This window comes from Podarcis gaigeae (assembly GCF_964106915.1).
Source record: "Podarcis gaigeae genome assembly, chromosome: 11".
NCBI classification, from domain to species: domain Eukaryota; kingdom Metazoa; phylum Chordata; class Lepidosauria; order Squamata; family Lacertidae; genus Podarcis; species Podarcis gaigeae.
The window spans coordinates 45,547,086-45,572,636 of record NC_139687.1 but is presented as its reverse complement, the minus strand read 5'-3'; the positions used below and the strand labels follow the sequence as shown (position 1 = coordinate 45,572,636).

Genomic DNA, 25,551 nt, shown 5'->3' with positions numbered 1-25,551 from the left:
GACTTAAGAGGCAACCTGCATTGGAAATCAAAAGTAGAATAAGGCTTTACAGTGGTACCTCTGGTTATGAACTTATTTGGTCCGGAGGTCCGTTCTTAAGCTGAAACCGTTTTTATCCTGAGGCGCGCTTTCGCTAATGGGGCCTCCTGCTGTGCGTGCGCCTCCTCCATACGATTTCCGCTCACATCCCAGGGCAAAGTTCACAACCAGAAGCAGCTAATTCCGGGTTAGCGGAGCTCATTACCTGAAGCGTGCGTAACCAGAAGTGTTCGTAACCAGGGGTACTACTGTATTTGCAAAGTGCCATCTAATGGCACCACCATATCACAGGACATACAGAGTGCAACAGCACTCCAGTTGGGAAGGGTTAAAAAGATGTAAATGAATAAATAAAAATAGTCTGGGAAAAGCAAAGCAAAAGGACAGCTTTTTCCAGGACCTCTCTGGTGTGCTGCCACTTACAAATTAAGGCTGCTCAGAATGTCCCCGGGGGATTAGCAGCTTATGTAGCCATTGTGATCCCAAGGACAGAATCCCAGCAAAAAACATCAGAGCCTGATTCTTTGTTGTTGTTCTTGTTTTATTATGGCCATGGGTTTTAGCTGCGGCCTGCACTCTAGACAAGCTGCAAAGCAGCTGGTGCCAGTTCAGTAGCACCGAATAATTGTGCATTTAGCCAACATAATTCAGAAAGCAAGTGTGTCACCTTCTCTCTGAAGGTTATCTTGGGATCATCACTGTGTTCTTTTCCACTCCTTGGCAATTATGGCATAGCCAACCCTAATATAACACTATAAAACCGTGACACTGCAGCTCTGTGAAGCCAGGCCAGCACAGCATGAAACTTGGGAAGCCAAACGCAACTCTACAGTACAGAAGTTGACAGCAGGAGTCCTAAACTTCCTCTACAGTAGAGGCAGACTGAATATTACTTGAGAGGGAGCTTCATAGGTGAGGTGACACCAGTGAGGATGCCCTGTCTCATGTCACCACCCAATGATTTGTGCTCATGCTGCTACTGGAGTAGGCATATATGATCCCGCTTTCAATACTGTTTTGTGCCTGCAGAAGCTTCCAGGGGGACATGTTGTTGCATATCCTGTAACTTTCTGCTGAAATCCTGTAACTTTTCATGCCACAAATGTTTTGGGATAGGAGGTTGCCCCACTTTTGTTGTGCTGTAGCCCCTTCAGACAGTAATAAAGTGGTGGCATTTGTGGAAGCATCACATAATGAATCTACCACTAATGTACTATCGTTGTGTTAAGTACAGAATAAACCTAAAATAAAAAATAAGTCTGGAGGGTGGGTCTGACAAGAAAGCCCTGAATGGGGAAAGGCAATAAAAGGTTGAGAAACTCTTCACTGCAAATACTAGGCTGTGATTTTTTTTAGGGTGCTGGTTTATTTAAATATAGCATTGTATGTTACAGTTCTTCCCATGTGAGCTGTCTGGTGAGGGCTTTGTCCTGAAAGCCAGCCTAGAAATATTGAAACTCAGGAACACAGGGCGGCGTTGTATAGAACATCATCCCACAACCTGGTTGCCTCCAGATATTGTTGGACTGTATCTCCCGACAGCCTCAGCCAATATGGCCAATGGTCAGGCATGATGGAAACTACAGTCAAAGCATATGGAGGAAACCTCATGGGGGCAGCTGGTATGAGAGGTGGAATGTTTTGAGCAAGGGTCGGCAACGTTTTTTGAGGCTCAGCTGGTCCACTCCCTGGCAGACCTCTCGGTGGGCCAGAGCACGCAAGCCCGTGTGTGCGCTCAAGCTATTTCCAGTGCTCTTCCGGGTCGGAAGAGCACCGGAAATAGTGTGTGCACACGGGCGCTCCTCCAACCCGGAAGTGCGCAGGAACTAGGGTGAGGAGTGCCTGTGTGCATGCGCACATGCTATTTCCAGCGCTCTTCCGACCCGGAAGTCGGTCCCCGCAGCAAGAATAAAAATGATGCCGCGAAAAAAAGCACAGAATCCCCACACCGATCCACAGAACGGCCATGGGCTGGTTCCAGGAAGCTCATGGGCCGGAACCAGCTCATGGGCCTTAGGTTGCCAAACTCTAGTTTTGAGCATCTGAAATTGTCACAGTCAATATGCTACAAAGCAGGAATATTTGTGGCTATGCCTGTTTGTGGTGCCATTATGTGAGGGGAATGACATGGCACGGGGACATTAATTTTAGTTTGGAGTCTCTGTTGCTATTTTAATCCCTCGATTGCTGTATTTGATCTGTTTGAAAACATACTCACTCTTTCCTTTTCTTTCTCCCTCTCCACTTTTTACATACAGCTTCGCCAGGAAAACCACAGTTTATTAAGTGCCGGTCACCTGAACTGGAAACCTTTTCATGTTACTGGAAGAATGGCAACTTTTCCCATTTAACAGCTGCTGGAGCCGTGAAATTGGTGTATGCAAAAAGCAACGTAAAAAAGTACGGAGGAATTGCTGTCTAAAATGTGTGTTCCGTGTCATAGCACCAGAAATGAGTATCTGGATGAAGGTTATGAAACTGGGGGGGGGGGGCAGTTCCTCACACCATAACCTATGCCATTCATGGATCTCCAAGACCCTGAATCTCATGAGGTCAGTATGGAAAAGTACAGAGGACAATAATTACAGTATTAACAGTGACCATTCACAAAAAACAGGCACGTTGATAACAGGGACCCTGTCATCAGTAAGCAAATTAATACACATAGCTGTAATGTGAAAACACTGAATTATCAATACATCCACTGCATGTGTTAATAAGGTTTCAAGGGTTTGGGGTTGTTGCTGGGTTTTTTGTGGTTGTTATTTTTGCAAACAGGTGGTCTTCTGCTTTATAACCTTTTATCAATCAATCAGTCTGCTCCAAACCCTATGTAGCCACTCTTTTCCCTAAAAGGGGTGGGAGGAGAGGATGCTCATAATATCCTTATTTTTTCACAGTTCTTTCTTCCTATCCTTCTAGGCTGGGCGAATGGAAAGAATGTCCTGATTATGTAACCGCCGGTGAAAACAGCTGTTATTTCAACAAAACCTACACCTCCATTTGGGTTCCTTATTGTGTCAGGCTGGTTAATGGAAGCAAGATGTATGACGAATTATGTTTCCGCGTGGAGGACCTAGGTATGTTTCCGCTACATGCTTCCATTGCAGCCTTGTAACCAAAGGTTAATTTGCATATTAGTTTGAAGCAGCTCCTGGCCCTACCATTAGGCAGAAGTAGGCACGTTTCTTCAGGAAGCTGATTTTGAACATCGCGTAAGGGCAGCTGTTTTATTGAATTTCTTGTTATTTTAGTTATTGGAACTTTGGGATCTGGGGATGGGAGTCATACTCCAAAACATCTAGAGGGCACCAGTTTGTCACAGTACTCCAGATGAGATACAATTGCAGCGTACGTCACCATGGCCGGATCCAGCACGGTTTGCCACAGTGGCCTTAGTTAAACAAAAATACACCTGGGAATCCAGATTCAGGCCTTCTCTCAAATCCTAAACCTGAGTCTTTCGGGGTTGTACAGTCCGGTTCAAGACTAGTTGAACTCTACTTCCCTGATACGTCTTTCTACTGACCAGGAGCTCCTCGGGCTGGTCCACGAAGTTCAAATGATCCCTTTGCACATTCATTGAACACCTGGAAACAGGGGTTAGGGTTTAGTCCAGGGGTCAGCAAACTTTTTCAGCAGGGGGCCGGTCCACTGTCCCTCAGACCTTGTGGGAGGCGGATTATATTGGGGGGGAATGAACGAATTCCTATGCCTCACAAATAACCCAGAGATGCATTTTAATCAAAAGGGCACATTCTACTCATGTAAAAACATGCTGATTCCTGGACTGTTCATTGGCCTAATATAGAAATCGATTAGCTCGCATCCAGCCCCCGGGCCTTAGTTTGCCTACCCATGGTTTAGTCCATTGGCCACATCCATAAATATGTACCTGCATAGGCAGTCTCTTTTGAAGATCCCACTTGCAAGAAGGAGATCCTGTGTAGAGGTATCTGTACTTACATAGGGTCCAGTGTTTGAAATTAGCCAGATCCCAGGTGCATTACGCACCTGGATATTGACCACTTGTGACCAAGTGAAGATGCCTGGGCACCAGGAGGTGCATGCCTGGGGATCATTGGATCTTGACTGTTTTCACACCCTGGTACCACTTCCTGTAGAATTCTATCAGTTATCTGCACAACTGGAAAGAAAATGCTTCTTTTGTGCAGAAGCAGTGAACGACGTTATAGTTAATTGTTGTAGCTTGCCTTCAGTTGCCCCACCCCACTGCCCCTCTCGCAGTTGTGAAAAATATTCCTACATTATTGAATGGTCCGTGTCACCATTAAGAAACAGAGGTAGGAATAGGCCAATATATATGTGGACTGTCCCTGTATAAAGTGGCTTTTCTTCTTTAGGTTCTCAAATTTCTTAACTTAGGTTGTCATCTGAACTAGCCAGATTTTTAACATGAGAATCAATCACTGTCAGTCCATCATCTGAAAAATAAAACTTTAGCGCCATCTTTCCCCCAAATGGCAACTAGACATTCTGTTTTGGCGACTGCAACATTGGTTTAAGGAGCCATTTGGTGCCTAGTTTAAATATCTTAAGTTTCTAACACTGAACAAGTGTCCATTGGGGGGAAAGGGCCAGCAGCCACATGAGCATTGGGCTAGCAGTCACAGGAATGGTCCTACTCACTAATACATGCATTCTGTGGACCTAATGGGAATGCTTTGTGTGTGTGTGTTTTAAAAAAGCACTCCTTTCTGTCATTGGATATTGGGAAATTTAAAAAAAAATGATCTTTGCTCATTGGGGTAAAAATACGTTTTAATTCACAGTCATACCAGACCCTCCCATCGAACTCAACTGGACTGTTCTGAACACCAGCCCAATAGGCATCTATACTGATATCCAGGTCACCTGGAAGCCTCCACCTTCCGCTGACGTTCAGAATGGATGGATCACCCTCCACTACCAGCTGCAGTACAAAGAAGTCAATGAGACAGAGTGGAAGAAGGTATGTGTACTAGGAGCAAGCCCCAGAGAATGTCAAGTTTTGGGGTTGGCTAACCCCTGATCCAAGGGACGTGGGTGGCATTGTGGGTTAAACCACAGAGCCTAGGACTTGCCGATCAGAAGGTCGGCGGTTCGAATGCCCGCGACAGGGTGAGCTCCCGTTGCTCGGTCCCAGCTCCTGCCAAGCTAGCAGTTTGAAAGCACGTCAAAGTGCAAGTAGATAAATAGGTACCACTCCGGCAGGAAGGTAAACGGCATTTCTGTGCGCTGCTCTGGTTTACCAGAAGCAGCTTAGTTATGCTGGCCACATGACCCAGAAGCTGTCTGCGGACAAACACCGGCTCCCTCGGCCAATAAAGCGAGATGAGCGCCGCAACCCCAGAGTCGGCCACGACTGGACCTAATGGTCAGGGGTCCCTTTATCTTTTAACCCCTGATCCAGCCCCTGAAGAGGTTTCCTGTGGCCCCTGAAGAGCGCTTGAGAATTGGGTTGCAACAGGGGTGCAAAAAAACGGAACACAAACCTTCCGACTAAATTTGGGCTCTGCACAGTGGAGTAGATGATGTATGTTTCTGCTGTCCTGAGATTGGCTCTGGAGCCACAAGTTCAGATCCTACCCAGAATTCCACATGTGTGCCCTGGGCTATGTGCAAAAGCATGGTCTGGCCATTTCTTTAGCCACACAAACACTTCTTTGGCCACCAGCATGTGGCCCTTGGATTGCAGTGTGGCCCCTGGACCGAAAAAGGTTAACCACCATAGCCAGCTGTGGATCAGTGTCACCCCTTGATCCAAGGACAGCACAGCACTAACTGGAGTTTTCGACAGCATCTAGTTTCTGCAGATTTGACGTCGTTCATTTACTTGGTTATGGCAAAGGACGCAGACAATGGTGCTGCCTGTCAGAGCAGGATGAAAGGCACACACATAAAGAATAAATAAACCCAACACTTGTTAAGGAAAGCTTATTTAAACCCTAAAACTGCAATCCAGGCCTAACACACCTTGGAATAAGCCTCGCTGAGTTCAGTAGGGCTTACTTCTGAGTAGATGTGATTAAGATTGCACTGCAAATCTTGGCACGTCTTATCTACATTGAACTTTCAGTGAAATAGGTAAGTTTCCCTTAATTGTTTTGTCCCAACAGCTTTCCTATATTATTGATTCTCCGTGTTGTTGTTAATATTTTCTCCTTTGTGTTGCAATAATTGCTCATCTACTCCCTGCGTTGCCTCTTATTTTAAACCGTCGTGGGTGGTTTTAATTGCAGCCGCTTCAACCTCAGTTGGGCTTTAATGCGTTTCTAATGCATTATTCAAGAAAACATTTGACTTTAAAATTATTAACGATTTGTTTTGAGATGTAAATTTATTTCAGTCCATTGTCTCCTTTTTTAATTGCAGCATATTAACTGAAGATTATGGCCCTTATTAATTCTTTAAATCAGATTCAAGTTGTGTACCATTCAATGCCTTTTCAAACCCAGTCCATAATAATAATAATAGCCATTACTGGAATGAGCTCCCCTGAATTTAGGGCTGCTTACACCTGACTGCCAAACTCCCTCAGGAGGTTGTGGACTCTGCTTCAAGCAGAGGTTGGATAGCCATCTGTCATGGATGCTTTACCTGAGATTCCTGCATTGCAGGGGGTTGAACTAGATGACCCTAGGGGTCCCTTCCAACTCTACAGTTCTGTGAATCTGTAATTCTAAGACCCCCTCCCCCCATAAGTGTTTTGCTTATGAGCAAAGAGCAGCCTTTCTCGTAAGACTGCTCAGAAAACCGCTCCATTTATTTTTCCAGCTAGAGCCAAAGGCCGCCACGATGTTTCCTATATATTCTTTGAAGACGTGCCGCGATTACGAGATACGAGTCCGGGCACAAGGGGTTGCTGAAATGTATGGGGACTTCAGTGACACCCTCTACGTATCTTTTGACTCCGCAGGCCAGGTGCCATGCAATGACGAAGGTAAGTGGGGTGGAAAAGAGATCTTATTTGAAATATATCCACTTCATGCCCGACTTCTATGCCCTGGCCTCACTGCAGACATGATATGCACGCCAGGGTGGGCTTCTGCAGCACCCCTCAGACTCCAAAGTCTGCCACACACCCCAAAACAAATACTGTACTTTTCTGTGTATAAGACTGGGGTTTTTTCTTTAAAAATTACGCTAAAAAGTGGGGGTCATGTTATACATGGATAGTGCATAGGGTGGACGTTTGATTGGTTGCTGCCACTGCTGTCAGCAGCTATTGGGCGAGTTATCGGTTGCTGCGCCAATGGCTGGTGTTGATTGGCTGACACTGCGGCCATTGGGTGGGCGATTGGCAGCTTCTGCCGGAGAGAGAACAGAGGCACATTTAGTGACGCATGCGGATGACTGATTTTTGGCAATCCCTCTTTAAAAAAGCTCAACAACTCTGTGCCACCACCACCACCACCGCATTTTCTTAAATTTGAGTCCCCAAAAATAGGGGGCATCTTATACATGGAAAATACAGTATATGTGGGTTTCTCTCTCTCTCTCTCTCTCTCTGTGTGTGTGTGTGTGTGTGTGTGTGTGTGTGTGTATCAGCATGAGATCATCAAAGAATACTAAAGAGTACCCAAATAACTGAAACAACTCACAGTTCTTGCTTCTTTCTTGTTTCAGAGTTCTCATTTCCTTGGCCTATGGTGTTTGCCTTTGGTACGCTTGGCGTAATGGTGATGTTAACTGTGGTGCTCTTTTCTAAGCAGAAGAAGTAAGTTATTTGCAAGATTGCACATGACAATGTGTCACGCTTTGAACAACCAGTTGTCCTAAACCTTCTCCCATACTTCAGTAAAAATGGATCCAATGTTGGTCCTCTTCAACATAGTAGACCCATTAAAATGAGTGGACATGAGTAACATAGGTCCATTCATTCCAGTGAGCCTACTGTGGACCACATTCAGCCACTCAGGCTTAGGGATCCCTGCCACTGGATTAGAATGCTAGTTGTCCGTTTTGCACTAACAGAAAGCTCATGTGAACATTCTGTTCATGTTGCATCCTATAATGTTGGAGCCACAACCTCAAGTCAGTTCATAGCTCGTGCATTTCATGTGAATTCATGACTGACATCACGCAAACAGCCTGCTCACATCAGCTTTGGCCAATGCCTCGCTGTTGTATTAAACTGTTAATACAGACAGACCAGTGAGAAAATCCATTCCCAGTTTCTGTAACGTTCCGTGACACATGTACACAAAACTCCTCAAGGCAACAGTTTAAAAAGGAGTGGTTCCAGGAAAAGTGAGAGGAAGCAAGGCTCAAGCCATGAGGAAGGCGAGAACCTTTTCACATTAGTATGTTTTTTTTAAAAATGGGAGCAGTTACTTCCAGATTGGCTTTACTCCGAGGTGACCTCAGCAATGAAATCAGCATTAGTGGGGATAAAAAGCTTGCAGCCTAATTCTCTGGATGCAGCGATCCCAGTACAGAGCATAGCTTAAACTACACATGATGTTAAAGGCATCTTTGAATTTCATATGTAAGGGGTGGGGCTTTTAAACTGCATATATCATCAGCTGGGAGGCTGATAGTTATTCGGATTGCAGCAGGCATGGAAGCGTGGTATGGCACTATGAAGAGATACCCTTCCAATACAGATATTAACTTCCATGGAGGGATTTTCCCCAGGATCACTGCAGGGGAGAAAGAGTTAAATTCCTCCTTCTTCCTTCCTCCTCCCCCATTTATTTATTTCAGTTAATAACCAGTTGAGATTGAGTGGGGAAAACCAAAATCATAAGACACAGTATAGCACATTAAGCTCTGATCTGCATGATTATCACACACACACACACACACACACCACACTAGATGGTATTTGCAATTTCTAAAAACTGCATGCTAAATGCATTTAACATTGACATGTGCTTTGGGTTTTCACTGCACAGGCATTATATGAAGAAGTGAATGTGCCCATTGCACAGGTCTCCTTTTTTTTACAAGGCCAATCAACTGATTTTGGAATTGTAATTTAATAATTAAATGTTTTTCCTCCAATTATTTTATTGCTTTGCATTCATATCCATTTGCATGCATCCATATCTAAATATCAGTACCTCTGTGAAATAGTGAAGGAAGATAACCTCTTTTACACTAGTCCATGATCAAAAGATACCACCGAGGTGTCAGAAAGAAGGCCATCTCTCTGATGATTTCTTTCTTTCTTATTCCTTATTACAATAACACACCAGTACCAAAACAGCCTTAAATTATAAATGTGAGCCTTTGACAATCCTACCACCTCACTGATCACCTTCACCACTCAGCCCATGAGCTGTCCAAATTTAGATTTGATCCCATCCCTTAAAAGAGTTGGGAAAGAATTATCAGTTAAAGCTTTGGTCCACTCATCTAATTGATCAATGCTTGCAGTGTTCTGTCTGCACTGTTAATACAGGCTTCCTAAACAGCAGGATATGAAGCTGTTTGCAGGATCTGCTAGCACACAGAGCTAATTCTGGGGGAGGAAATTGAACAGCTCATGGGTTGAGTGGCAAAGATGACGTGCTATTACTTCACCCTACAGTTTGTAACTCAACACACATTGCCCATGCTACTGGAAAGCTGCCAAAAGCAGAAGTACCAGAAGTATTTGTAAGGTGGGTTGCACTCAGGGCTAGTAGTGTGTAGAGGCAATTGCCTTGTAGTTTCTGCCTATGCTTAATGCAACCCACATTCTCCATCCAACCTGCTTACTTAACTGTGCCTAGTTGATGGTGTGAATTGGTCTTTAGTCAAGTTTATTGCAGGGTTGGCATGGTTCTTGCCCTAGAGCAGAGGCAACCAACATGGTGCCCTACAGATCTTGCTGAACTACAACTCCCATAATCCCTGATCATTGGCCATGCCAGCTAGGATCTATGGGAATTGGGATCCAACAACATCTGGAAGGGACGACATTGACCAGACTTTAAATCCCTACTTAGCCATGAACTTAGTGTGTCATCCTGGCAACTCATCCTCAGTTTCTCATCTGTACAAAGGAACTGTTACTTGATGACAGAGTATTTATATCTGAGGGTTATCGGGCAATAAATCTGTCTGTGGTGTTACATCTGTGATAGCTGTGTTACCCATACATGTTGCCAGGTGACTGAATGGATAGAAATAACAGGAACTTCCAAGGGCCTCCATATTTAACCTCCCAGTGAGGATTTTATCCCCATTGGTTATATATAGTAAACAGATGTTCAAAACAGAAGAAAAACAAGAGAAGGAAATTTACCCATCCTTGTATTTGACATCAGTTACTTGATTCAGAAAGTACTAAAGATGGCTTTTGAAATTCTCATATGCTGCAAATCACCCTTTGCTAAAGACCAGAATTCATGCTGACTTAATTCCCAATGATTTGTGCATGCCTTTTTTTTTTGCTGGCTTTCGCTGAAGGCCAATGTCACTAGTGAGAAGAATTATATCCTCAACAGCAACCAACCCTTTATTTATAGAACTGGATGACCTCCCTTCCATTTCTCTCCAACATGTCTTTCGACTTTCGTAAGAAAGGCACTCTGCACAATATTGAGTAATCCCATCCTGGCCACATACCCAAATGCACATTGTTTTCCTAAAACGTTGCTAGTTATGACATTTATTATTTCAGTCTCCCAGTTTCAAGATAAGAATCTTGCAGCCATTCAAGTTATGCAAAATGAAAGGGCTGTATCATTTCAAACTGGGAGTGGGGGGTTCCATAATAATTTTGAATGCTTTCCCACTTAAGGCTCCTTGCCTTTAGTAAACAGTATATCACTGAGAAGACTACAGTGAGCCTTTCTCCTTGCTATTTTAGTTTTACACATGAAGGGTGCTTTATTTTGAAATACAGTTTAGAATGCAAACAACAAAACATGTGCATGCACACACATACAAAAATGCAACAAGATCACTAAAGGAATAAATAAATGAATTGATTACAATTCTTAGCATACCATGCTTATGGGACGACTTGCTCACTAGATACACAGACAGATGTGCACACATATCTCTACTTGATTGGAATTTGATCAGAAATTTAAGGGGCTTCCACACAGGAAACCATAGTACCATTTTGTTTGCTTGCTTATTTAGTAAAATGTATACACTCTTTGGTTGTTGGTTTTGTTTTTTCTCAAGGCAGAGGAAAAGTGGAATATAAATGTAAGAAATAAAATAAAGAAGCATGGTTCTGGAGACTTAATTCTGGTCTAATGTGGAAAAATTCCTGGCAGTAATCAGCAACCATATTCCAAAATTCTTCCCTATTAGACACTCCCACCAAATGCAGGGATCTTTTTACTCAAGGGAAAGGCCAAAAATATAGCCCCCTATCAACAGACCGAAGTGGCGCAGTCCAGAATTCTGCAACTTCAGAATTCTATATAACTTGCAGAAAAGCTCCTACAAAAGAAGTAAAAATGTCCTTCAAACCCCAGTTTGGAATGTTGTCTGGTTTGTGCAAATGCTACCCAAGTATTCAACAACATGTTACCAAAACACACATTTTTGTTTTCATTATTCATGATATACTTTTTTGTGTTTCTTCTGTAGCCACAAAAGGTTTCTTTCTGTTAAAAGTTGCTATTTCTTTTCAAGGTTAAAGATACTGATTCTTCCTCCTGTTCCAGTTCCCAAAATTAAAGGAATCGATCCAGACCTCTTTAAGGTAATTTGTTGTGGGGAAGCTATGGAAGAGTGTTCAGAATGATCAGAGTAACTGACTGTAGTGACACTAAACAGTCTAAAATGGTGTACTACCTAAGAAATTTGGCTGTGTGACGGCTTTCTTGAGGATTGTGAGATCATGTCTTCCACTCTTGATACAAGCACCAGTGCTGTGGGGAGAATACTATAAATACTATGGAAATCAAATAGCAATACAATAAAATTTAGCATATATGAAATAAAAGAAGCAATGAAGTCACAATTACAAATCATACAGCATATGGCACAGCACATTACAATTGCTACAACAGGCAGAACAATGGTCCACCAAGACCCTAAGCAATTTGATGTGAGGAAAAGTTTGGGAATCAGTTGTCTAGGGCAGTGATGGCCAAACTTGGCCCTCCAGCTGTTTTGAGACTACAATTCCCATCATCCCTGACCACTGGTCCTGTTAGCTAGGGATGATGGGAGTTGTAGTCCCAAAGCAGCTGGAGGGCCAAGTTTGGCTATCCCTGGTCTAGGGCAATGGCACTCAGGAGCCTTCAATTATGAACCTGATCTCTTTTTCACAGCACACTAGCAGTTCTCTCCCAGCCATCTAGTGTGCTCTAACACAAAGTTCGGACATAGCTGTCAATGTTTCCCTTTTTTAAAGAGAAATTCCCTTATTCCGAATACGATTCCTCGCAAGAAAAGGGAGAATTTGACAGCTATGAGTTTGGGACTTCAGCTGGCCTTTCTATTGAACACATATAATACTGGCATATTTAATCATTCAGATCACTGTTGCTCCTCTCTTGCAATTTGTCATATTTATTTTTTTTAATTGGCTCCTTAGAAAGGAAAACTTGATGAAGTCAACTCCATCTTAGCCAGTCATGGGAGCTGCATGCCACCACTGTATGGAGACGACTCTTGGGTGGAATTCATTGAGCTGGATATAGACGAGGCAGAAGAGAGGAACGAAGGATTGGATACTGACAGGCTCCTCAGTGACGACCGCTTGAAGTCTCAAGGCTGCCTTGGCATAAGGGATGACGATTCTGGGAGAGCCAGCTGCTGTGAGCCGGATATCCCAGAGACCGACTTCAGCGCTAGCGACACCTGCGACGGAACCTCAGACATCGACCAGTCCAAGAAGGCAAACCACAAAGAGGAGGATCTCTTGGGCCTTGACCAGAAAGACAACGAGAAGCCAGCGTCAGGTCTTGAGGGTGTGCCTGATCGCCCAGGAGAAGATGAGCAGCCCAAAGCCCATGTCTCTGTTGCTGACACTATCGAGACGACCAGCCCGCCTCTCAAGACCCAGCTGAGCAACCAGAATTCAATGGCCAACATTGACTTTTACACGCTGGTCAGCGACATTACACCGGGAGGGAGGGTTGTTCTTTCCCCAGGGCAAAAGGTTAAGATGGGGAGAGATCCGAGTGAGACTCCGAAAGAACCAGTTGCCCAGTGCCAACCCAGCTTCGACATGGACAGTGCCTATTTCTGTGAGCTGGATGTGAAAAAATGTGTCCCCGCCACGCTTCACAAAGAGGCCGAGCCAGAAGTTCAAGACCAGAGCTTTCCTGAAAACGCTTACTTCACCGCCGAGAGCCTTACCCCTACAGCTGTGAATCCTGCAAGGGCAGCAGTTCAGGAAGAGCCAGGAAGTGCCGAGGTGCTTGTGGCAGACTATACCTCCATCCATGTAGTGCAATCTCCGCAAGGCCTTGTGCTCAACGCCACCGCTCTCCCAGTGCCAGACAAGGAATTCATTGCGTCCTGTGGTTACGTGAGCACAGACCAACTAAACAAAATGCTGCCCTAGTTTTCCTTGGACTGAGTAGGAAGTGGCACCATCCCCCCTCCTTCCCCACTCCTCAGTCCATGCCTCTGTGAGGCTCTGAAAAAACATGCAGAGCTCCCTGTGAGCAGAGGTTTCAATGCTCACTTTGGTGTGGAGCTCCGTGTTCACATTGGAGGCCGTCCATGCTCACCTAGAGCCTTTGAATTGGGGAGTGTATATATTTCAATGGCATGGAGTTGGCTTGGGGAGTGTGTATGCTTCAACCAAAACAAACGCGTTCAGTATTTTCAGAGGGGTGTCGGCTAGTGCAGTCCCTTCTCCGTTTACCTGAGATGTTGAATCAATCACAGTATTGCTGTCGTGTCTTGTAAATATTGTCTTATGAAACGTCAGTGGGGTTGGTCCAGTAGCAGTGAGTGTCTTTTGTTATTTGTAGGTGTTGATTTGGGGTCATTCTTAATGCATTGGACGGCATTGTAACGTTACGTAAATCATCTTTATTCAAAAAGCTAATGTCAGGTGTTTTCTGCAGTTTGAGCAAGTTCATGTTAAAATTCTACCATATGCAGAGATGTTGATACTGGGAATTGAAGAATGAAATACTGGGAAGGACAGGGGGGAATTGTTGGGCTAAATAATACATTTATTTTGATTTATATAAATATACATATTTTAATACTTTAGACAAGCAGGCATGGATATTTTATATTTACACTGCACACTGTAGTTTAATTATAATGATCCGTCTATGGAATGTATCTGCTGCAATCATTGTAGCAACTTTAAAAGAAGAAAAGAATATAAGGAGAATATTATTTTTTACAGAAAGTTTTTATACCTCCACAAAAGCTATAGAGAACTAGTTGCTACACTAGTTTGTTGAGGCCTATTCGTTTCTTAAAAGTGCTATTCATGCTTCTGTATTTTACATGTAGCAAATCAGAACATGTACAAACCATACAAGATCTGTCACAAGAGTCTGTTGTTGTAACAAGACATAACACAGTTTGTATAGCAGTAAAAACTACAATGGGTTTGGATTTTTCAGGGCCTTTCAAGAACAGTATCCACTTTTATGGGGCGTTTAGAAATACACACTGGCAAATAAGCCCAGTGACTTGACAACACTATGCTTCACAATATATCCTGAAGTCCTTTCCTCAAAAAACTGTTGAGGACCTCTCAGCGCTAATATTCTCAGTGGAAGCCGAGCAGGGGGCTCCAGGCTGTTTGTAAAGCTCAGACTCCAAATCAAATGAAGCTACAGAACTCAGTACAGTATTGTTAACAGAGTAGCTTGTTTGTGTGTTTGTGTTTGGCATATTCTGCACGTCAGTTGTTCAGAGGCTTTAAAGAAGTCGCGTTGCTTATGCCTCATTTACAATTTACCTGTGTTTTTCTCTCTCAAGGTACGCCTTAACATACTTCAATCTCAAATTTTGTTTACATAATCAGGGGCTAAATTCAAAGACCCTGCAAACACGCCCCCCACCCCCCGCTTACTTTCTCCATGCTGCCCTTATATGCAGCTGTTTTTAGACCCAAAGCGTCTCCAGCTCAGAATTTCTGGAGTCCAGTGTTCTGAGCTGTGGGGCGCAGGACGCAGGGCCCACTTCAAGCCGGGGGAATCATACAAATCTGCCTTAACTGAGCCCACATCCTGGATGCATCTAGTTCAATATTGCCTACTCTTGAGTAGCAGCAGCTCTCCGGGAGTTTGCGCAAAGAACTTTAGCATAACCTACTACCTAATTGTTTCTTTCAAAAAGTGGAGATGAGAGAGATCAAACCTGGAGCCTTCTGCCACTGAGCTGTGGGTACAAATCCGTACCATACCGAAACATTGCTGTGAACTAGGCAGAACTCAAGAGCCTGCTACTGCTGTTCCTTGACCACAGGTCGCACATTCAACCGATAAAACGGTTGCTGGCTGTTGCATTGCTATCTCCACACTAATGCGCAGCCGAGTGGAGGAAATAAGCAGGACTTAATAGGTGAATCATGGCCCACTGTGTTTGATGTGTTAAAATGTATTTCATGATTTCAACACTGGCCCCACAGAACTCTGTGGGACTTGCTTGTGAATAAACTTGCTTAGGATCACACTGAAGCAGCAACATCATGGTTATTTGTGGCTCCTTGATGATTTAGGGCACGGGTGTCAAATACAAGGCCCGCGGGCCGAATCTGGCCCGCCAGACCTCGTCATGTGGCCCGTGTAGCCGCCGCCGGCCGCCAGCCTTCACCTTTTATTCTCGCTTTTTTTTTTTTTTGACACAAGAAAGCTGCCTCTTCAGCGCATGCGCGGCAGCCTACAAGCCAGAGAATGTCTGCCCTCTAGCGGCGCCAGCTGTTCTACACAGGAAGCCTCCACTTTACATGCATTCAGGAAACCTCCACTTGTTTTTATATTGAGCACATGCCATGCGGTGATGTGACAGATCCAACGGCTGTCTGAACCCTTCTCTCCTGTACTGTAAGTCCTACAGATACAACCGGCCCTTTGAGGGTGACCAAACTGCTGATGTGGCCCCCGATGAATTTGAGTTAGACACCCCTGATTTAGGGTATCAAAAGCTCTGTCCCAAGTTGTCAAGGAAAGCCATGAAGTCATCCTGAGCAGGAAAAAGGAGATGCTGCTGGACCTTATGTTACTGGTAGCTTTCTTAAAGGTAAAGGTAAAGGGACCCCTGACCATTAGGTCCAGTCGCGGACGACTCTGGGGTTGCAGTGCTCATCTCGCTTTATTGGCCGAGGGAGCCGGCGTTTGTCCACAGACAACTTCTGGATCATGTGGCCAGCATGACTAAGCCGCTTCTGGCGATCCAGAGCAGCGCACGGAAACACCATTTACCTTCCCGCCGGAATGGTAGCCATTTATCTACTTGCACTTTGATGTGCTTTCGAACTGCTAGGTTGGCAGGAGCAGGGACCGAGCAACGGGAGCTCACCCTGTCGCGGGGATTCGAACCACCGACCTTCTGATCGGCAAGCCCTAAACTCTGTGGTTTAACCCACAGTGCCGCCCGCATCCCTGGTAGCTTTCTTACTAGTCTCCTTTAGCAGTTGGGGTGGGGAAGAGGAGGGGAGATTAGCTGGAGATAGCATAAGGGGTAAACCAGAAGTATCCCTTTCTCACATCATCTGGTTGCCTTCTAGGCTGTGATTATACATTACATTATCTAAAGGACTGTGTCAGCAGTAACAGCCTTTGTCTCAGGTGAGTAGAGCTCTGTGAAAGCAGATCACAGCAAGCTGCAGTATGTGGCCTGAAACCACGTGTAAATGAAAACAAAATACTGAGTTTTATTATAGACCACAGTTGTGAATTTTAAAATCTACGCATCTTGGATCATGTAAGCAAGCTTTGAGAAGCAAAGCAAATTAGAGGGGAAGACTCTGCCATAAGCATTTCTAAAGAGAGAAAAAAATGTAGCTCAGAAACAAATCATGATTTGCTTCAGAAGTCAACGTAGTTTTTTATGTACTTGCTATTTTAACAAATATAAATATTTTAAGGCACAAATAAGAGCAAGGGTGTGTTGCCTTCCAAATGTTTGAAACTGGGAAATTCTGCATTTGGCTCGTACTTTTAAGCTGATGTTTATTAGATACTCTGCTAATTTGCTGTTAAATTTTTCTAACAGCTGCCTTCTTTAGTTCTAGGCCCTGTTGCCATTGAAGCTATGTGAGTCTCTCTTGGGGACAAGCAAGTCTTATTGACAAGAGTGTTTCTATCACCAAAAACTAGTTAAATACCTCAATCAATCTCAGAATGTCATTTTGGTACTTTGCTGGTTACACAAGCCATTATACCCCAGTATAAAGATTTGTGTCCTTCTGTTTATATTTAACTTGCCTTCTGTCAGTGTTCCTTATTTCAATAAATTTATTTTCTTCAATCCATTATGACATCATTGCATATTTTATTGCACAAACTTTACAGAGGGTGAAAACACATTTAATATTTTATTCTTTGACCATCAAAATGCCACGGGTGTCATTCCTGTCCTGTAATCCTCACATATGTAAGTGGGGCTTAGAGAGGGCATGACTGACAGCCACGATCTGAGAAAATTCAAGTGGCACAAGCTCTTCCGCCTACTTTGAAAAGTTGTGAAGAGATGAACCCTGCCCCACTCCAGCCCTCCACTCTCATCCCCGTGGAAACTGCAGCCTCAGCCAGTGAAACTTCATTGGAGACATTTCAGGGCCAAACTAGTTGCAAGCCAATTGTGTTGATACAATGAGTATGCACTTTTAAAACAACTTAAATCGTCTTGGGAAAACCTAAGCAAGGATTTTACTCTGCCACCGTCCCAAGAAAAATTGCCCCTCCTAAACTGCTACATGTATTTAATGGGAAGCCTCCATTGGTGCCTATGAGAGCTGCCCTTGATATGCAAATAGCAGCTTTGGGGAGGATTTTTGTTTTTGTTGGGACTCTGGCAGTGAGAGAACGAGTTAAGCTTCCTTTTACCACTGCGATCCCAAGGCAGCTGAAACTTTCAATGCACTCTTACTGTGTTGGGTGCTCCTTTGCCTACACGTCTACAAGTAACAAGGATTTTGCTTAAAAAACATAGTAGAGTTCAGGAGGACACAGCCTACGCAATGCCAACATTTCCTAATGTTGCACAGAAGGACGAGGGTTTTTCCCCCTCCTGACTTGACACTGAAAGCACACTTTGTTCTTGCATTTCTCAAAGCTTCATTTTTACTGCAACAGTGTACTTACTGGCCACCCTCTGAGGAGCACATCATCTCCCTTGAGTCACAGTGGTGAAGCACACACGCTAGCACGCACAATAAGCAAACATGTGAGGGGTTCACAGGACTCTGCAGACTCTTCCTGCCTCTCCTGCCAACATGCACAACAGCCATGCACCACCACCATCATAAGACATACATTTGGCCAGTGTGTGTGAAGACAGAGGTGTTGATGTAAGGGTATAGAGCTACTACATGCAAGGAGGTGGTGAATCCTGCCACAATCGGCTCCCCCTCTTGCATGGAACAGGTCAACATGCATGCACCAGCATATATTTAAACCTTCATATACTGGCTACTGCAGTGCACAGGGCTCACAACCCTCCTAGTGCAATATTTTAACCCATGGGGAGGGGTCACCTGAAAAAAAACCCCTCAGGTACCCCTGGGTAACACATTGTTGTAGGCTCTATCCTTTCTGGTGTACATGGTATTCATTGACTTTTACTGTTCTAAAAGTCAAGAGAACCCTTCAAGCATCCCCGCTAAATGATCGTATGGAGATAAACAATCATATGGGGGGGGGATATAGAGCAGGGTCGTGTCACATCTGCAGTGTCTCTGCCCCTCAGCTGCCCACATGCTGGAGCGATGTTTGCAAACAGGGAAGCCTGCCCGAAGCATATGGGTGCTTTCTGTCATCTGAATAGGGTGGTCATGGGTCTCAGGCTGTGTACAGACTAATGTACACAACTGTAGTTTTTCTCAATCCATGATCATTCGTCCTCAACACGCAGCTTTTGATCTAGATTTGTTCTAGATCCTGCCGTCCACAAGAGTGGATGTGGTTACTTGATACCATTTGAAACTCCCCGCCTTGATTAGATTATCAATCACATCGTTTCTTGCACATGCCCACGCTGAGTGAAGAAGGAAGTATATGCCCACTCACAACATCATTGGACAGGCCTGCATCTGTTTTCAGATGGACACATTGCAAGTAATGCAGAATCAATCTGCAATGAACTGTTGTTTTTGGGAATGAAACCAGTTTCTCCAGAAGGAGCGAAAAATATGCAATAGAATTAGACTGTGTATGGACTGTACAGGGCAGGGAGCCAATCAGGCTACATTGATTCTACAATAAAATGTGTATATTACACAGCCTTGCTTTACAGAGAACAGTATTCCATACTGAAGGGCTGTCAGTGAAGGGGTCCTTGGTTTAAAGATAAGGAACTGTAAAAAGAATGAGCAGGAGGGGTCTTCAAGATGCCCATCAGCACTGAGTGGCACCTGGCTAGCAGACTGAGCTAAGACACAAGTTGTGGTAAAGGTAAAGGTAAAGGTACCCCTGCCCGTACGGGCCAGTCTTGACAGACTCTGGGGTTGTGCGCCCATCTCACTTAAGAGGCCAGGGGCCAGCGCTGTCCGGAGACACTTCCGGGTCACGTGGCCAGCGTGACATCGCTGCTCTGGCGAGCCAGAGCCGCACACGGAAACGCCGTTTACCTTCCCGCTAGTAAGCGGTCCCTATTTATCTACTTGCACCGGGATGTGCTTTCGAACTGCTAGGTTGGCAGGCGCTGGGACCGAGCAGCGGGAGCGCACCCCGCCGCAGGGATTCGAACCGCCGACCTTTCGATCGGCAAGTCCTAGGCGCTGAGGCTTTAACCCACAGCGCCACCTGCGTCCCTATAGATTTGTCTCTTTCCATGTAAATCACCATATACAAATTGGATGGCATTTCAGGGGGTGATGCAAAGTTTCTTTGGGGACAATGACTAACTGGCCACCCTAAATCTAGAAGACTTATCACACAGGCTTACCCATCTATGAGGATCATTTGAGCCTCCCTATGGTCAGTGATCTTTTGTGTGAGAAGAGGGTGGTTAAAAGTTCCTTTAATTTTATATGTGATATACTAGTTTGATGGTGTGCTCTAAACAGCATCCTGGAAGCCTTCCCACTGCTGGACTTAACTCCCAATTACTTGGCCTGCCATTTTACAGGGTCATTGGCTGACAGTTTCTGACAACAAAGGCCAAAATAAAGTTATGTCCACAACACAAGCAGAATAACAAATGTGTTTGCTTATTTTTTGTCCCAAGAATCTCTGGCTAGCAACAATTAAGCTGGTTCCCTGCAATTTGTTCAATTAAGCAACCTTGAAAGGTGCCATTTAGCATTTGCAAACATTAAAATATGCAGTCACTTGCTTAAGCTTGCAAGCAGGTGTTCTAATGAGCATAATTAGTGTTCCCTCAGCTTAGAAAACAAACTGTTGGGGTTGTGGAGTTTGCCGCTTGTGAACATGCATATACAGACTCAATTATAAAATGACATTATTGACAGTTTTAGAAAACAAGGCTTCCATTGCCAGTAAGGAAGCCACTTGCAAAGGAACAGCAAGTGGTGCCACGCAAGATTAGATTCTCTTGCTTAACAGCTGTTCAGAGAGAGGATCCAATCCTTTGCAGTGCCAGTGCACCCCTCGACCTTTTCAAAACCTTACTTTAAGGGTTTCCTTTCAAATGCAACTTTGATAAATTGCTTTCTCCAAGGAGAAGTGCTAGCTTCCAAACATGTGTGCAAAGTACTGCGTTCCGTTCTAGAAATATGTATGAAAATTAACAACGTTATTAATTTTATCCGAACCAGTACTGTCTTAAAAGCAAGATCTATGCAAAGAAATGGGTTCTGAACAACAACAAAAATCTATCATGGGAACTGGGTGCTGGGAACTATAGCTCTATGAGGGACAAACTACAGTTTCCAGAATTCTTAGTAACAGCATGTGCTTTAAATGTATGGTGTGCACTCAGCTCTCTTCTAGAAAAGTGCAGGTAAGTTTCTTTCGGGCGCAGCTCAAAACCCAGGCAGGGGGTGTCCATATTCATTCCCTAACCACTTGGAATGTGTGGATGAACCTATTATCAGGCTAGCACAGGGGAAACACCCCTCTCGTTCCATTTAAGCCATGAGTGGTATGCTCCATCCGTTGGTTCCTGAGGCAGAGACCTTTCCCGCCTTTTCTGGGCAGCAAGATATGTGGGTTTTCTGTTGAGAGGGAAGCAACTGTCACTCTGAGGGAAACATTCTCAGAAGCATTTTCGTGGGAATTCTCTTTGTAAAAGGGAACCTGTCTCAGAAAAAATAAAAATAAAAATTATAGGTAGCGGCTTAGTTTTGCCCTAGTTTTCAAGCCAACTCTGATTCCTATTTCTGACAAGTCACTTCAGGATGCTGAAGTTCCTCATGGCCCAAACACCAACCTCCCCTCAAACTTGTGTCTCTGAGTTCTCAGTCAATGCGTACCCTCCCTGTTCCCTATAAAATTTGTCACTCAATACTAACACATTCACTGACTCTGAAATATATTCTGAACAAGTATATCCTTTTGAATATTGCCAGCTGAGCAGGAAAACACCAGGCCAGCATACTCTTCTGCCTTTTAAGATACTTTCGATATATAGAAATAAGGTGGTGGTAAAGCATCCATTTCTTCCTCTCTTTTTTATGTAGCTACCACCTTTCCTCAACACCCCCCCCCAAAAAAAAAACACAACTCAAGTTCTTACATGGTTCTTACCTCACAACTTTGTGAGGTAGGTTAAGAAAATAGAGATTAGGCTAAGGTCACCCACTGAACTTTCTGGCTGACTATGGCTAAACATGACCACCAGCTCATTGACACAAGCAAGTCCAAACAACCTGTTTCTAAAAGAACCAGTTCAAAATTTGTCAGCCTCACTCACAATGCATGATGGTCCTTTCTCATAAAAATAAAGCATCCATCTTATTGTTCCTTGGTTAAACTGAGCCATGCTTTTAGTGGGAGGATGAACAGGCATTCCTAGTGATTGACCAGTGAGGAATGTTTCGCTTATTTGTTCTGTTCCTATTTAGGACTTTGAGTATATAAAACTGGTCCAGTAACCTTGCTGTTGCTCTGGATGGATAGTTCGTTCCAGAAAGAAATGCCTTATGCATCTAGACAAAAATTTCAAGAAGAAAATCTACAAATGCTAGTGATCAGCCTGGCAGGGAATATCTCTGGCTTCCCTTGGGGCAGCTTTGGCTGGTATTGAAGTGTTTGCTGCCGCCATGAAGATAACAAGGCATTTAAGTGAGACGGGAATTACAGGGTGTTTTGTAAACTGCAATGCCATGTAGAAAAATATAATAGCGAATAACAAGATTCTGCAAAAGAATCACAGTTCTCTGGTTCCCGTAAAGACTAATACACTTGTTGCGGTGTATCAAGATTAGTTTTGGCCATGAAAGCTGGATACCACAATAAATAACAAATCACAGGGCTCTGCCTTGTTTTTGCTACTATAGATTATAGCACTTTATACTTTTCATACTCCAGAAAACCCTGCTGTCAGGGCTGGCCCAAGACATTTTGGCACCTGAGGTGAACTACAAAATGGCACACACACCCCGCCAGGCAAGAAGCAGGGAGTGGAGATCTGCATCCAGAAAAGGGGCAGGGAATCAAATCAACCTTACCCTATGGTTGAACTGGGAATCAATGGTCATTGGGGGGGGCGCTCTGAATCACACTGAGCTTAGCGGAGTTTAGGGACCCCAGAAGGCAGCTCCCACCATTTTACAGGGTCACCATGTTATAAAGGGGCTGTTAAGTACTTCTGGCCTCTCTGAGCATAATTTATAAGGTGCAGGAAAATGTTAATAAGTAAACGCATTTCCCGGATTTAGGGAATCAACTTCTGCGGCATCCTAACAACCTCACTCAGAGACGGACCTCGCAGAAAGCAAACTTGAGGAGCTGTTTGTTCCCTTCCCTCCATTCTTATCGTCAGATAGTTTAGCCAGAATCTCCTTTCTTGTAACTTGAAGTCACTGGTTTGCGTCCTACCCTCCAGAGTAGGAGAAAACAAGCTTGCTCTATCTTCCATGTGACAGTTCTTTAGATATTGGAAGAAGGCTATCATATCTTCTCTCCAGTGGCGTAGCGTGGGGTGTGCAGGGGGGGCCGGCCGCACCGGGCGCAACATCTGGGGGTTAGGGGGCGCAAATCCATGCGTTAGGGGGCGCAAATTACTTGCCTTGCCCCGGGTGCTGACAACCCACGCTACGCCACTGTTTCTCTCAAATCATCATGAAGCAATCACCTATTTTTTAGCTAGGGCACATCGTTATTGTTGTATTAATGGAGTGGAGAATCTTCTTCACTGTGGAGGCTGAACTCACATCTAGGCAATCTTCAGAGGGCCACATGTCAGTCATGAGCTGGTTAAGAGGGCAGAACATTTAATATAAATTCAATTTCCCAGACCTCTCCAGGCAGAGCTGTCAATGTCCCTCCCTAGTCAGTAAACTAGTCAGTAAACATTACTGAGATAGGTGGACCAATGGTCTGACTTGATCTAAGACAGCTTCCTATGTTCTTGTGCCATCCAGTGAGTTCAGAGCTGGGAAGGGCTTACAATGCAGCAAATGCAATCCAGTAAATGTTTGCTCAGAAGTTTTTGCTATCCGTTGTTGTTTTCTTCTCTTTAAATACACTGTACATTACACAGGAGATAGCTGGGCAATTGTGCAGCTAAGCAGTCATGAAGAAAATCAGTGTGGTGAATCTTGATGCACTTTTAGAGGGCTTTTCAAATATAGAAAAGGTAAGAAGAGTATAGATCCTGTAAGCGTTATGCCAATGTGTATACACACAGAGAGAGAGAGAGTGTTTTTTTTCTGGGGGAACGCAGGGGTACGCATACCCCTAAACATTTTGTGAATCTTTGTACTTTTGTCCATTTACTGTATTTATTTTTCCTGATTTGAACTATAAACTGGTGGTTTTCTTGAGTCAAAATGAGAGTACCCCTAAACATTTTTTAGAAAAAAAAGCACTGTATATGTGTGTGTGTGTTTAATTGTTTTATATATGCAGTTGTTACACACACACACAAACAAACACAAACACACACGGTGTTATGTATTGAAGTCCTCACCCTGGCCACCAGGAGTATTGTGTATATAGTTTTCACTCAGGTCCACGTCAGTTACTTTAGGCAGGAAACCCTGGGTTGTTGTTGCTACAATGTTGACAGGCGGCTGCCTATAAAAGCAGGCCGGGTGAACTGTTTGCTGTTCAGTTGTGTTCCAACTCACAAATAAAGAGCTGCTTTGGAGAAATCACTGCGTCGTCTGCTATGTCTACGCACTATTTAACACACACCACACATATACATATACATATACATATACATATAATGTATATGTATTGTGAATCGCTTTAGGATGCCTCATGGGAAGTGATTTATAAATGAAATAAATAAATAATACGAGAAATAATTGCAAAATGAAAGCCAGCTTAAAAAAAAAGTAAAGTACAAAGTCAGCAGATGAATTCAGACATCACCCAAAACACAGCTGTATGTTCTCTATGAAACCTTTCCATAATTGGTCTGAGGTACCGGTAACTTTTTGTGGTTAATGCTCTCAAGTCTCTAATTAATTGTTGCCTAAACAGCACATGGCTAGACTTTATTGCCTAGCCCCTAGAGCAACTGTGAAGATGGGAGGGTAATGTTAGACAACTTGTTAAATTTTGAATTCTCAACTTTTCTTACAGAAAATTTCAGGGCTTCATGGAAAAAATAATATTCTTAGTCTTCAGTTAGATGAAACAAACAAGTTACTGACAGCAAGCCAAATGAAGGAAGAGTCAGCTAAAGAAGGTAAGCATTCCTTGGCATTGTTTTTATAACCACAGATTTGATGAGGTGGACTTGTGCCCATTAAAGTTTATTCCATAATAAATTTGTTAGCCTCCACGGTGCTACATGGCTTTATGTTGAGTTTGCTGCCGCAGACTAACCTGGTTAACTCTCTCAAAGTTTATTAGGTGTATTAAGATAACCAGGCTCTCTAGAACACTTCATCAGGTTAGACAGTAAAGAAAGGGGTGGGCAGAGGATGTGGCTGATGATAATGCTGTGAGTCTGCATCTGGTCAAAGTATTAAAACAGAATGTGGGAGAACGCAGTATAACCTCCAACATTTATCCGATGAAAATTAGGACGTCCCATTCCATAATGCTAATTCTACTATTTATACCCCACACATCTTACTTGATTGCCCCAGACACTCTGGGCAGCTTCCAACATACATAAAAACATAATAAAACATTAAACATTTAAAAAAAAACCTTCCCTATACAAGATTGCTCAGGGGTTGGATAACTCTATACCCTCCAATATATCTCCAATGAAAATAGGGACATCCTAAGGAAAAGTGGGGTGGCGCTGTGGGTTAAACTACAGAGCCTAGGACTTGCTGATCAGAAGGTCAGCAGTTCGAATCCCCGCGATGGGGTGGGCTCC

General features: G+C 43.9%; 2 protein-coding genes across 15 annotated transcripts in view; both read left to right on the top strand.

Moving 5' to 3' along the window:
• GHR (growth hormone receptor) overlaps positions 1-17,395 on the top strand; it is a 101,868-nt gene extending 84,473 nt beyond the window's left edge. For all 4 annotated transcript variants that reach the window (XM_083703560.1, XM_083703558.1, XM_083703561.1 and 1 more), the window contains exons 3-10: positions 2,298-2,439; positions 2,962-3,119; positions 4,833-5,011; positions 6,817-6,982; positions 7,669-7,759; positions 11,626-11,695; positions 12,536-15,641; positions 16,056-17,395. In XM_083703560.1, the coding sequence (XP_083559686.1) occupies positions 2,298-2,439; positions 2,962-3,119; positions 4,833-5,011; positions 6,817-6,982; positions 7,669-7,759; positions 11,626-11,695; positions 12,536-13,510 (1,781 nt within the window). In that variant the 3' untranslated portion in view covers positions 13,511-15,641; positions 16,056-17,395. The remainder of the gene's footprint in view (positions 1-2,297; positions 2,440-2,961; positions 3,120-4,832; positions 5,012-6,816; positions 6,983-7,668; positions 7,760-11,625; positions 11,696-12,535; positions 15,642-16,055) is intronic.
• Positions 17,396-20,715: 3,320 nt separating this feature from the next.
• The window catches only part of CCDC152 (coiled-coil domain containing 152), a 28,918-nt gene continuing 24,082 nt past the window's right edge, over positions 20,716-25,551 (top strand). The window contains exons 1-3 of one of the 11 annotated variants that reach the window (XM_083703696.1): positions 20,716-20,795; positions 23,749-23,844; positions 24,801-24,906. In XM_083703696.1, the coding sequence (XP_083559822.1) occupies positions 23,782-23,844; positions 24,801-24,906 (169 nt within the window). In that variant the 5' untranslated portion in view covers positions 20,716-20,795; positions 23,749-23,781. The other 10 variants (XM_083703692.1, XM_083703693.1, XM_083703690.1 and 7 more) reach the window with 10 other exon arrangements.